Source organism: Choristoneura fumiferana, chromosome 18, assembly GCF_025370935.1.
Source record: "Choristoneura fumiferana chromosome 18, NRCan_CFum_1, whole genome shotgun sequence".
NCBI classification, from domain to species: Eukaryota; Metazoa; Arthropoda; class Insecta; order Lepidoptera; family Tortricidae; genus Choristoneura; species Choristoneura fumiferana.
Genome location: NC_133489.1, coordinates 21478022 through 21490346, shown reverse-complemented (window position 1 = coordinate 21490346; position 12325 = coordinate 21478022). Strand labels below are relative to the sequence as shown.

Here is a 12325-nt window from a genome sequence, read left to right as displayed (position 1 = left end):
GTACGAAGTTCGATTCATTCAGCTCAAACTTTATCAGCAACAGATTTAGATATACTGTGGCAACAACAAGGTCCAATGTGTCAACAAATTGAACACCAATAGCTTTATTTATTGTTTGTTTAAAATACTTATCATGTCACGCCCTGTATTGACAATGTGCAAACTACAAAACAAACTAAATATTATCATTCCATTGTAATCTGTTATAAAAATGGCAAACAAACTACGCAAGCGTTCGTGGGCGTTCAATAAAATTTATTTGCTTAACAATTTTTAAACTTTCTCGTCTGAATTTCGGCACGTTTGGAATAGTTTATAATCACGATTTGCAAATACGGTACCGTGTTTGTCGTTACAGTTAACTTTGAGTATGTTTGCTTCCGAATTAGCGGAAGGAATTCAAACAAGCTACTTTTTTCGTTGGTAACCAACTTCCGTGTAGAAAATTTCAAATATTTATCCATAAATATCATCTCAAAAGTATATACTTTTGTAGTTAAGTACCTATACACTGTGAAAATTGACATCCTTATCATGCCAGCCTACGTATATACGTCCCACTACTGGACACAGGCCTCCTCTCAGATTGAGAGGGCTTGGGGCGTGGGACTATACTTCACACGCGGGCCCAGTGAGGATTGGAAACTTAAAAATTTGAAATGTTGGTGCAATAGTCGTGACAGCTGAATGTAACTTTGCACGTAGCTAAGTACACGTGGATCGCTTATCAGATAGACTCGTAAACTTTGCGGTTATGGCTTAATTGCAACAGCAGACTTTAATTACTGATTTCTTCGCCTTTTTAACATTGGTGTTGTCAGTCCTGGATTTATAAATAGCCGTATAGGCCGCAGCCTAGGGGCGGCAGATTTAAAAAAAATAATATTTTAGAAAGTTACATAGGGCGGCGGATATAAAGTGGCCTACACTCATAAAAAACATAAATCCGCCACTGGGTATTGTGTGTGTGTCGTTCTATTTGCAACACATTTTAATGTCAGTCTTCCCGGGACCACGAGACTTGCAGATAGCTAAAAAGTCGAGATTTAAGTTATTTTCTGTCGTTTTTCGTTTATTAGCTAACCAATATATTCCAGAACCAAACTAACTTTTTTTTTCTTTTGTTGCAGTGTGTTAACGCGTACATCACAGCCGCTGCACATAGCACTAGCAGTGCTAGTGACGCTAGCGTGGCTCGGGCGCGGGAGCAGCGGCAACACTCGTGCTTGGCTAGCACTCTATGTAGGCGCCGTCGCCACGCATCTCGGAGCGCAGATCTGGATGACACTTGTCTCTGGTAAGTCAACAAAGTTAGTCAAAATAACTTTATTCAAATTAGGCTATAACAAGGACTTATGAATATCAAAAAAAATCTACCATCGGTTCTAACACATCATAATAATATTACTAGAGGTGCGATTCTATTCGTAGCGTTCGAACGTGGCGGATGTAGACGATATCTAATTTTGGTATTTCTGCTTCTTTGGCTAGTTGAAGTATAATTTTGATAGTGTTTTATGCGGCGATTAATCTTAACAGTGAACAGTGATCACGAAATTCCATATTGCTTTCATGTCTGACATTTTTTAATGCGCAAGTTGTCTCCGCGTGGTTTCTGAAATTTTGCTATCAAGTTGCAAAACTACAATCACCGTACAACGTGAAGAAAAAGAATATATTTATCTTTGTTTTAACTGACATTGGCCCATGTCTTAAAGGCCGCCATTGAGGAGAATAATAATAATACTAGCGGTGCTAGTAGGTGCTACGCTAGCAGTACTACGCTAGCAGAAAGTTTAATGAAAATGTTAAATGTGGATGTACGCCGCTTCCAATCGAAGCACATATAGAGGTCTATGCGGGAGGCCGATGTCCAACAGTGGACGTCCTACGGACTGAATGATGATGATGATGTTAGTAAAAAAAAGTTACAAACTATCTAAAACGCAGTTCTTAGAAACAAAAACGTAGCATGATACGTAGAATATATGTTTTCGATATCAAGCACGATTGCACGGATATAAAATTTGATACACATAATGACGGGACAGGAAAAATATCAATCAATTGCGATTAATTCAATCGAAAATCTAGCAATAAAATAAATAGTAATTTTTAAGCAACATTTAACTTGAATTTAATCTAAAGTTAAAAAAAATATATGGGCGCGCTAACTTTTTAACCTTTAATCGCGATACCGCATCATAATGAAAAGTTTTTGTTTCTAGTCGTCTAGGAATCTCGATAATCTCCGAAGTATGGGCTAGAATCTCTATTATAGTAATAGGATAATGTAGTTTTCTGCAATCAGAGATCAACAGAGCAATTCGCAAATTGTCTATGCGTCAACGCAGGGGGATTCGTCTCTTCCTGGTCATATTGATTTGACCTCAACTTGAGTATGGCTTCAAATAGCTTTGTTTCGTTTTTCTAGTCGTACTTTTACCTGTTTTTTTTTCACAAGCTATGAACATTTTTTCTTTTAAATTTTCATCTCGAATAGAGAAAAATTTTTATAGGGAATAATTATTATGAATAGGTTAGATAAGTACCTGCTATAGTTTCTTCTTTTAATCTAAACAGTTTTACAAAAAACGGGTAATCTATAAAGCAAAAATTTCAGAATTTAAATAGAATTTATGGCTCCATAAAAACAAGAAATAGGTACGCAATTGTTATTAATCAGAAGTTTTATTAAACGCCAATCAGCATTCCAATAAAAATGAATGGATGTTTTAAAAAGGCTATTAAGACAATTCTTTCTTTTAAATAGCAGATTTATCGTGAGAATAAAAGTTACACGAGCGTACCTCATCACTGAATGTCATTTGTTTTTACTTCACTTTGTTATTTTCTATTTAGGGTGTTTTTCTTGCGATTTGATATATGTGAAATTTTTATATGTGAAGATTTACTTGTTTGATAAACATTTTAATGTTTTTTTTAGGATCAAAAGCTGAATCGTTATGTATGTTTGAGATTGTTAAATATTGACAGGCATTTCGTTCATTCTGTGTACGTGACACACAAAGTGCAATGACATTTGTCAGCATGGGAACTGCAACCGCCGCCGCGCTTACTCAGAAAGATTCGAGACCAAATTTCAAACTAAAAAGAAAAAACTAATATCCTATCTCTTTCTTCCTCAGGGATCGTGCTATACTTCAATCTCCCTCGCCATGAGTTTGGACGCGTTCAAACAGTGCTCTTCCCGGTATACTACGCGTTCAACGCACTCGTCAGTTTGGTTGCGTTCTTTGCGTATTTCCGCACGCAATGCTTGACGCGGTTTGAGAACACTTCATGGGTTCAGGTAAGTTTTTTTTTTCAGTGTTTATTTTTAATGGCCAGTGCTATAAGACAATGCTTTACGTTGACTGACTGTTAGAGTGTGATGCAATCGTCGACTAATAAATGAATATCATCACAACAGTACCTACCTACCTATTAAGTATTTTAAAATAAAATTCATATTTGACGTTACGTGACGTGACTTTTTACGTTTTGTACGTTCACAAAGCCATACAGTGAAAAAGTTACTTAAATAAAGGTGATATATTTCACGTAAAGCAAAATTGACCTACTACCAAAGTTTGGTATCAGACGATAAGTTCCTACCAAATTGGTGGTGCACTTAATTTGTCCTTTAGCGGTAAACGTATACCTATATGTAAATATCAATTAAAAATGCATTAAGCTCATGTGTAAGGTCAGACAAATATAGTTAAGTTAATCCAAAAATAAAACGCTAAATGGAGATAAAGTTTCGCATACGGTAGAGCCTTTCACCTTAACGTTATTGACCTTAATCTGTTGATCAGCATCGATGAAACACTTCAATTATAAGTATTGAAAACTTTTTAGTTCCGGATTCTAACAGATAATTAATATTTCCGTAGACAAAGACAATGTAGACAAGAGTGTAGTTATGGTGATAATGAGTTTTTTTTACTGAAGGAAAATTTTCAACGTAAGTTTTTTTTGTAATCTTTGATTATGGCGTTGTCAATGCGGTAAAAAAAACTTCCAGGATAGCACAGGATTCTAATCTCATTGACGTCAAATTGAACAGTTTTATTTATGGAAAGATCAGTGCCCGACACGTGAACGTCGGAACACAAAACTTAAGATAAAGTAGACTTGATGTACCTATCGCTTTCTAGATATATTATTTTCTTTATGACGTCAAGAGAAAGTCTGCAGAAGACACTTGACTGAATATCTAACCCTTTCGTCGTGAAAGTCCGAAACTAGGTATATAAACGTAATACAAAGTGGTTATTGCAAAAATAAAGAAACGAACAATAACAACAAAATGAATAATAAAATAACAAAATGGACAAAAAACATACTAAAAAGACTTTTCATTTAACCCTTTTCCGTATAATTTGATCTGATCACCTTCGCTCTTAGCAATAAAACCAAGTAGGTACAAACTGCAAGTCCTTTTGCCAGACATCAGGACTTTAAATTAACACAAATTCATTGTACAACATAACGGCCTACTCGTATTATAGTATATGTTTTGCAATCTATTCTTATTATACTTCCTTGTGTCTTATTTTTACGTGTTACCGCAATTTAAAGAGGTAGAATTGATTAAAGAAGTATAGGTAGAATCAAACTTATGCTGAGTGGGGACCTGTTTAGCGTCATGTATGTCTTGTATTTGTTCTATGTTTGTTTTTATGGCGTTAAATAAATGTATTTCTTTCTTTCTTTCAAACCTAAGCAGCACTCCAAAAAAGAGGTGACGATCATAACTATCCCACCAGAGGCAAAGATATGCTGCGCCTGCCACGAGTGCGATTGGCAAAAACTAGAAAATGTTTTATTTTCCAAAGTTTAAAAATGTATAACCATCTACCCGTGTCAGTAAAACCAATGAATGATGTCAAATTTAAAACCTTTCTTAAAAAGAAGTTGACTCAAGTGGCTCTGTATAATATTAAAGACTATTTTGACAAAAAAAAAATCAGAAATAAATATTGTACAGTAATGGACATATCTGCCAATTAAATTAATGTTATTATTTTTATATTTAACAATTTTAATTATTATTATTTGACATCAAATTAAGATTAGGTACATATTTCGTTTAATTCTATGCCAATTTTTGTAATTTAAATTTATTTTTCCCCTTTGTTAACTGTAGGTATTTTGTAATACTCGTATGTAAGACTTGTTCTAGTGCATAATTTATTTGTGTCAATGGAATAAAGATATATGACTATGACTATGACTAAACAATTTGAATATAATAATAATAAATATTTCTCGTATGTTTTGGTTACGTGGTGGATGTCGAAACTGTTGTAATCTTTCCTAGTCACCTCTACTTAGTTACCTACAAACACTTTCTGTTCTGATAATATCATATATCTATTTACTGGATTCTGGCTATTTTAAGATGGCAGTGAAAAAACCGGAAAAAATAGGATGGCAACACAAGAGTTGATCTGAGGAGGTAGAGTTGCTATTTCTGACGGTACATAACAAATGGTTCACTTATACTAGCAAGCTATAAAGTTGCCAATTACCAATAGGTATTCAAGCGAACAAGATACTTATAATATATGATTTGTAATTAGGTTAATTTATAGTCTCGTGTTGACTATGATGTACATTCTAGTCCACTTTGGAATAATCATTATACATTAGACCATTTTAACCGTGAAATAAAAGTAATTTTGAATGCAACCTTAAGTCATTGTTAGCACACGATAAAGTCAAGGTTAAATGAGTACATTTATTTGAAATCATTACCAAATGAAATGAAAAGAATCATCCATCATATCTAATGCTAATGAACTAATCATCATTACATCATTGGTAAACGTGGCGATATTGGCATTATGGACATTTATCTTCGTATGATCGCGGACATACAAAATTAAGTCACTATAGAACTCTGTCATATTAGCATGAAATATAATGCTATTTACAATCATTAAGAACTATGTATGAACTTTAAGCGCCGTCATGAAATAAGTACCTACACAATAATGTTTTTTTTTAATAATCTGCCAAATCAGAATTTGATTGTTAAAATATATATCTTGTATAACAACATAATATTTAGATACCTATTACTAATCGATTGTTCCTATAGAAGCAGAAACTCGATCAAACCTCCGCTGTTAACATTTTAACAAAATATTGGCTCTTGATCTATTGATAACACTATCTTACGCTTGATTAGGCGATTGAACTCACTGGGTATATACCTCCAGCATGATTGTGTAAAGTATCACTATCCGGATAAGGAAAAGAAATAATATTTCCTAGAAATGTACCTACATATTGTTATGACGTTTTAATTTTTTTTTTCGAGCTAGGCAACCCAGTCAAGTTGCATGAAGCCAAAATTACCGCGAAAAACGAACTATTGAAAGCATAATTTTTGATGAAGTTGTACTTATTAAAGTAACAGAAGTCTTCTCAAAACAAGACTTAATTATTACATGATTCAATACACCAAGAAGCCCATTACAGAGCTTACGTTTTGTTTATTGTTTATCTTACCTTTATTAAAAGCGCTCAACTTTCTATACCGTCATTGGTTCGGTATCCCTAGCCATGTTCTAACTAACATATTCCTTCTTTTGTTACAGTTTGCGCTGCTGCTGGCTGTGTTCTCTATTGAAGCGTACGTGCGGCTGAGCCTCGTAAAGCCCATGCTGCGCGCCAAGCACATCAAGACGTCCATGGAAGAGGCTGCCGGAGGCGGACAAGAGGTCAGTACTCAAATAACTTAGCTTTTATTTATACTTTGTATTGAGCACTGCAAGAGAAAGTATCTATCTAAATTCTAAAGCTATAGAAATTCTTATTATGACTTAGTCAAGTAAACTACGGTCTGAAGCGGTCTTCCAGAAAGTAATAAGTTTTTGGGAAAAACTAAAAAATAAGCATTTTTATTTACCATAGCGACTTACATTGACATCCAAACTACATATCCGTACCAAAATTCTACTCAATTCGGTCACGGAAAGAGGATAAATTTCGATTTGCAAGCTTTGACCTTCTTAATTTTTCATTTATTTACAAACAATTGATTTTTACAATGATTGGTCAAAACAGCCAGCGCATAGTTACCTACTCAACAGCATATTATGTATGTATTTCACAAAGCGCAGGTTTCCTACATGAAATCACAGAAAAATGAGTCGTATAGACTTTGCTGATTTGCACATGTGTTAGCGCAGCAATTAAGCGTTAGTTTTCAGGAATCCACTAGTTAACCAAAGTTGTAGTTAATTAATATTAATCTCTGCAAATTAACAACTGAATCAATCCTTCAATTACATTAAGAAAAGACCGTTTAGAATTCCAAGTATACCCGTTACAGGTTAATTCAATGCACTAATTGCACGTGTCGTACATGAAATGCAGTATTAGCAATGCAAGTCAGGTGCAGTATTGTGTAATCCATCGATCAATAGGTATTGTGACGAAAATTGGATGAGCAATCCGGTCTGGTTGCTGTCACTTGATCCGACGTATACATAGCATAATGACCACCCACGGCTATGCAGTAAGGACTCGATGTATTTTGATTAACTGAACAGTGAAGGAGATTCGTAATTGAAATAGTTGCGATTTTGTTTGGATTAGAAAGAAAAGTATTTTTCTAAAACTAAGCCAAATGAGTCAGAAATAATTAGGGGCATTCCGTTGCAGTACCGTCAGCAACACTACCAATATAGGTAGTTACTTTGTTCTCAATGTGATCTGAGACATATTTCACATTTCAATAATTTGCCTGAAAATAAGTACTTCAATCAATCATCAATGTTCGTTTGACATCAATGTTTGTAGATTGAAATAATATATAAAGTGAAAGTCAAGAGCTCATATGATAAGAGATTCTCAAAAGCGCAGTTTTGAAATACCACGGTTTGGCTCCTTGGTTATTCGCGCATGCTTGACATCCAGAGACCAGGATGTAATAAAATCAAACACCCGGCTTGCCAATGAATCTGGATTCATTGATGACATTGATGACATCATCATTTCAGCCGAAAATTTCCACTGTTGGGCAAAGACCTCATCAGAAAAGCTTTATAGTGATCGATCCTAACTGGTTCCTGAAACCATCCGATCGTCGGTCCATCTTGTTGAGGGTATTCCAGTTCGCGGCCGCCACGCCAAAACCTACTTCTAATAATACTATGACTTATCATTCTTCATTTAAAATAACGTAAAGTTTTCCTTGTTGCAGGTCGGTCGCCTAATCCTAGGCGAGCTCGCACACTGTCCCCGTTACCTCCGCGTGCTGAAGACGTTCCGCGCCTACCACTCCACCATCGCCATGGGGACCATGATCACGCTGGGCTGCTCTCTGTACTCCACTATGATCATCGTCGACGCCATGTGCCGCTAGACCCTGGCCTCTGTGACGCGACCCCCGTCACTGCGTCACAGACCACCCATGGGTACCCAAGCGGCACGTCTACCCCTGAGTGAGACGATTTTGATTGGTTTTTCACAAGAGAAATTTAATAAAATCTACCTCAGTCTTATGCACAACATGTTTAAGCGGGATGCTTCCACATATTTCGACGTTTTGAATATTCCAAAATTGTAGTAAACAAATTATCAGTATTCGTAGAGGCGGTATATAATATTGTGTGAGAATGAGCTAAACTTAAGTAGGTTAAAAATAAAATCATGTTACTGCCAAGCGACGCTTGTGCATTTGCCAATTATTATTTCTGTAATTTTAGTATTTAATTTACTATTCTATAATTTAAGATGTAGCTTTATTTAAATAATGCAAATAAGTAGATAAGTGGGCTTTGGCTGTGAAGTTTGTATTTCATAGTTAGACGATAACAAATTTAAGGGATGTAGAAGATAGTTGGAAGCGCTGGTCGCTCATAGATCCCAAAGCTGCACCCTTGCAATCTTTTTTTAATATTTTGAATACCGCCATTGATTTTGAGCAACAAGTATGCTTTCATGAAGACACGATCTACACTTCTAGACTTTGTACTGTAGCATTGACATACTCACACCACTTGATCTTGTATAATGAATGCGTGGTGAGTGAGTAGGTATAGTGTCTTCGTATACTTTTTTGTAAAACGGTCTGCATGACATTTGTTTAAAAATAAGTGTATCACGTGCTGCAAAAAAGTAGTCATAAACTAAAGAGAGATCAAGAATCTTGCCAGCTAGATAATGTTATATAGGAACAGTCAAATTTATAGTTAACTAGCAGCCAGAGCCATCGAAGCTGCTTGATGAGGAATAATTAGTTGTTCGCTCTCTAATTTCCTGCAAAGGTACTGCCATGTAATAGTGCTAAGAGTAGTGTTAGATGTGTACATAGACAATTGCTAGTGCTAGCTGCAACCGTTGGTTAGCCATGCTCCAAATTCGCAGGAAGTTAGGGCTGCAACTGCGCGCAATTGCGTCAAATGCAGTCGCTATTTCGGCGTATGAGTTGCACTGTCTCAATAAAGCTAGTGTTCATGTTTTTATGAATCTTAATACGAGGTGTATATAAGCGCGATGTGATACAGGAGCACAATACGGCCCCTTCATAGCGATGACTGCGAGTATTTGGCGCTCAGTGCGTTTTTACGCGACAGAAAGGTCTAGTCTAACAATGAGTCACGCGCGACCCCTGCCGAGAGTCATGTGTGACGCGAAACAAAGTGGGAGTAATTAAGAGGCCTTCCCGTTGGCTATCAAGCAGCTTAAGAAAATTAAGTGGGGGTTTATTTAATTACCGACTTATTTTTAAGCCGTGTTTAGACTTGCAAAATCGTGCAAGTTGCATTACATTGCGGCGATCGATTGACTACTACAAACTCGTTGGCTTTACGGCCTCGCAATGTAATGCAACTTGCACGATTTTTCTTGCAGATCTAAACTCGGCTTTAAAATGTAAAGCTAGCTGGGTCACTCTGCAAATGTGCCCTATTTGGCTGTACATTTTACAATGATAATTTTTAGACGTTAAGGCAATTTTAGGATTATACTAATTTAATTTAAAACTAACCGCAATTTAATGATGTGTTTAAACGTTTGAAGTTAATGTTCAATCATTAGTATTTGTATTGGTAAATGATCTGAATGTTAGCGAGTAAGTTTCTTATTTATTTGAGGGAATGAAAAGAAATTCAAATATAAAATGATAAATATTTGCCGTGTCATTTATTTGTTCGTTTACCTTCCGTTTTAGGTACCTTCCATACAGATTGTTCCAGATACATTTTTGTTTTTTTTTTAAATGAAGTTAGCCAGTGTTCCGCGCAGATTCCATTGATATCTTAAAACGTTAAACGTTTACTGTATTAAGTTTTGTAGGTACAGTCGAACAAATTGAACCATGACCCAGGGTGGAACCTTCGTGCTACTAATGCCTTGTTGACATCTCATACTTGTCAAGGAAATCATAGTGAAATTGATTATTACAAGGTTTCTACATACCTGGGTCAAGATTCAATTTTTTCGACTGTCTGTACAGTCAAGGACAAAGATATCGACACGGCCAAAGTTGCAAAAATATGTATACCTACACGGCCTTAATGTTAAGTGCATAAAGTCGTGTATACATATTTTTGTAACTTTGGCCGTGTCGATATCTTTGCCCTTGACTGTACAGTCACCTGCTTTAATAATATCTGCCACAGCGGAACGTGCAAACATATCTGCAGGGCTACTACGAAACTCGAAACTCGAAGTTCGTGTCGTGCGGTCCATCTCGCTCTCGTATTAAATAGTATAAGTGTCAGAGGGACCGCACGACACGAATTTCGAGTTTCGTAGTAGCCCTGATGCTGACACGTCCAATGAGGGCTATTGCGTATGAATTCGCCACTAGAGGCGCTAGTGTAGCGTGAGGTCTCCGAAATGTCAAATCTCATAGTTTTTGGGTGAGCTACGCGGGTTTATTTAGATTTAGAATAAATTTGTGAATATTTTGCATTACCTGAAATTAATTATGGCAATTATGCGTTACGGGGCAATGAATGTCTTTGTTTTGAGACAGTTTTGTCCTCCCTTTTTTTACAACACTGTGGTGGCTCGATATTTTTATGGTACGGTTTTAAGGTGTATTAAAGATGATTGATGATGTATGATTGAATGGTGTATGATTTTAATCCAAACTTCTTCGGGTTTTCACGCCCGTAATACCAGACTTTGAAAGCCACACTTTAAAACCTCACGCAACAGTGGCGCCATCTAGAAAGACAAAAAACGATAACCCTCATTGCCCTAGAAATATTTGTACTCTGTTTTTCGACTCTAGAGTCGTGTACCTATCAGATATTTATGCAAACTTTGTTGTGTCAGGATATTGGCTCTGGTGACTGTTACTGTAGGTACTTTGAGCTTTGTATGTTGTTGTAAATAAAATGTATATCTATAAATAGTAAAGTAGCTAACTTGACAGTGGTAAACCTATTTGGTGCGAATGTACCTCACTGTTAAACAAAAGAAATAACATGAAACTACCGTGAAACTCACTCATATTAAATATAATGACCCGGATAACTCACGTCTTAAATCGAGTTTAGCTCGACATGTTTCGGGCTAATCCGTAGCCCTTCGTCTTCGGAGCAACGCGACTCAGCGGCTGCTGCAACACGCGCACTGCGCGCCGCCGCTCTGCTCGCGCGACGAAGACGAAGGGCTACGGACTAGCCCGAAACTGTCGAGCTAAACTCGATTTAAGACGTGAGTTATCCGGGTCATTATATTTAATACAAAAGAAATAACTTAATAATTTCGAAAAGGGCGACAGATTCGATTACAAAAAAAATCCTAGTGGATTTGTCTGTCCGCCTTCTGAGACACAGAATGAAACCTTTAATTATAAAGATAGATGGTCGTGGCTGCAATACGCACCTCAGGAAATATTCCTGCCAATGCGCATGCAGTGGTTACCTAGTTAAAGAGATGAACTTAACTAAAATCCAAAGTAGGCGCCTATCATTAAAAAGTAGAAATTTAATTGTTCAGTCATACATAACAATGGCCCTATTTGCATAATGATTTAGTACCTGGGCGACCGAGCTTTGCTCGGACTAAAACTCGGTAACAATCGTTTTCCCAGAGATAAGACCAAGTTAGATCAATTTTTCATCCCCTACATACCAAATTTCATCGAAATCGTTGGAGCCGTTTTCGAGATCCCCGAAATATATTTATTTACCCCCCTGGGGTGGCCCTGTAACAAGAGCAAAAATTTAAATCACAGGTTCTGCTACCTACTCAAATGGAACTACTTTAGTTCTGCAACTTTCAAAAATTAAGTAATTTTATCATTATTGTTTAGTTACCTATTCCAAATTAATTAAATGGTATT

The 12325-nt window shown here is 36.3% G+C and overlaps 1 protein-coding gene across 1 annotated transcript in view; it reads left to right on the top strand.

Moving 5' to 3' along the window:
- Positions 1-10154, top strand: part of LOC141437914 (transmembrane protein 205-like) — a 28299-nt gene extending 18145 nt beyond the window's left edge. Inside the window, exons 2-5 of the mRNA XM_074101493.1 lie at positions 1131-1297; positions 3150-3313; positions 6615-6737; positions 8225-10154. Of these exons, the coding sequence (XP_073957594.1) occupies positions 1131-1297; positions 3150-3313; positions 6615-6737; positions 8225-8386 (616 nt within the window). The 3' untranslated portion in view covers positions 8387-10154. The remainder of the gene's footprint in view (positions 1-1130; positions 1298-3149; positions 3314-6614; positions 6738-8224) is intronic.
- Positions 10155-12325: the final 2171 nt, after the last annotated feature.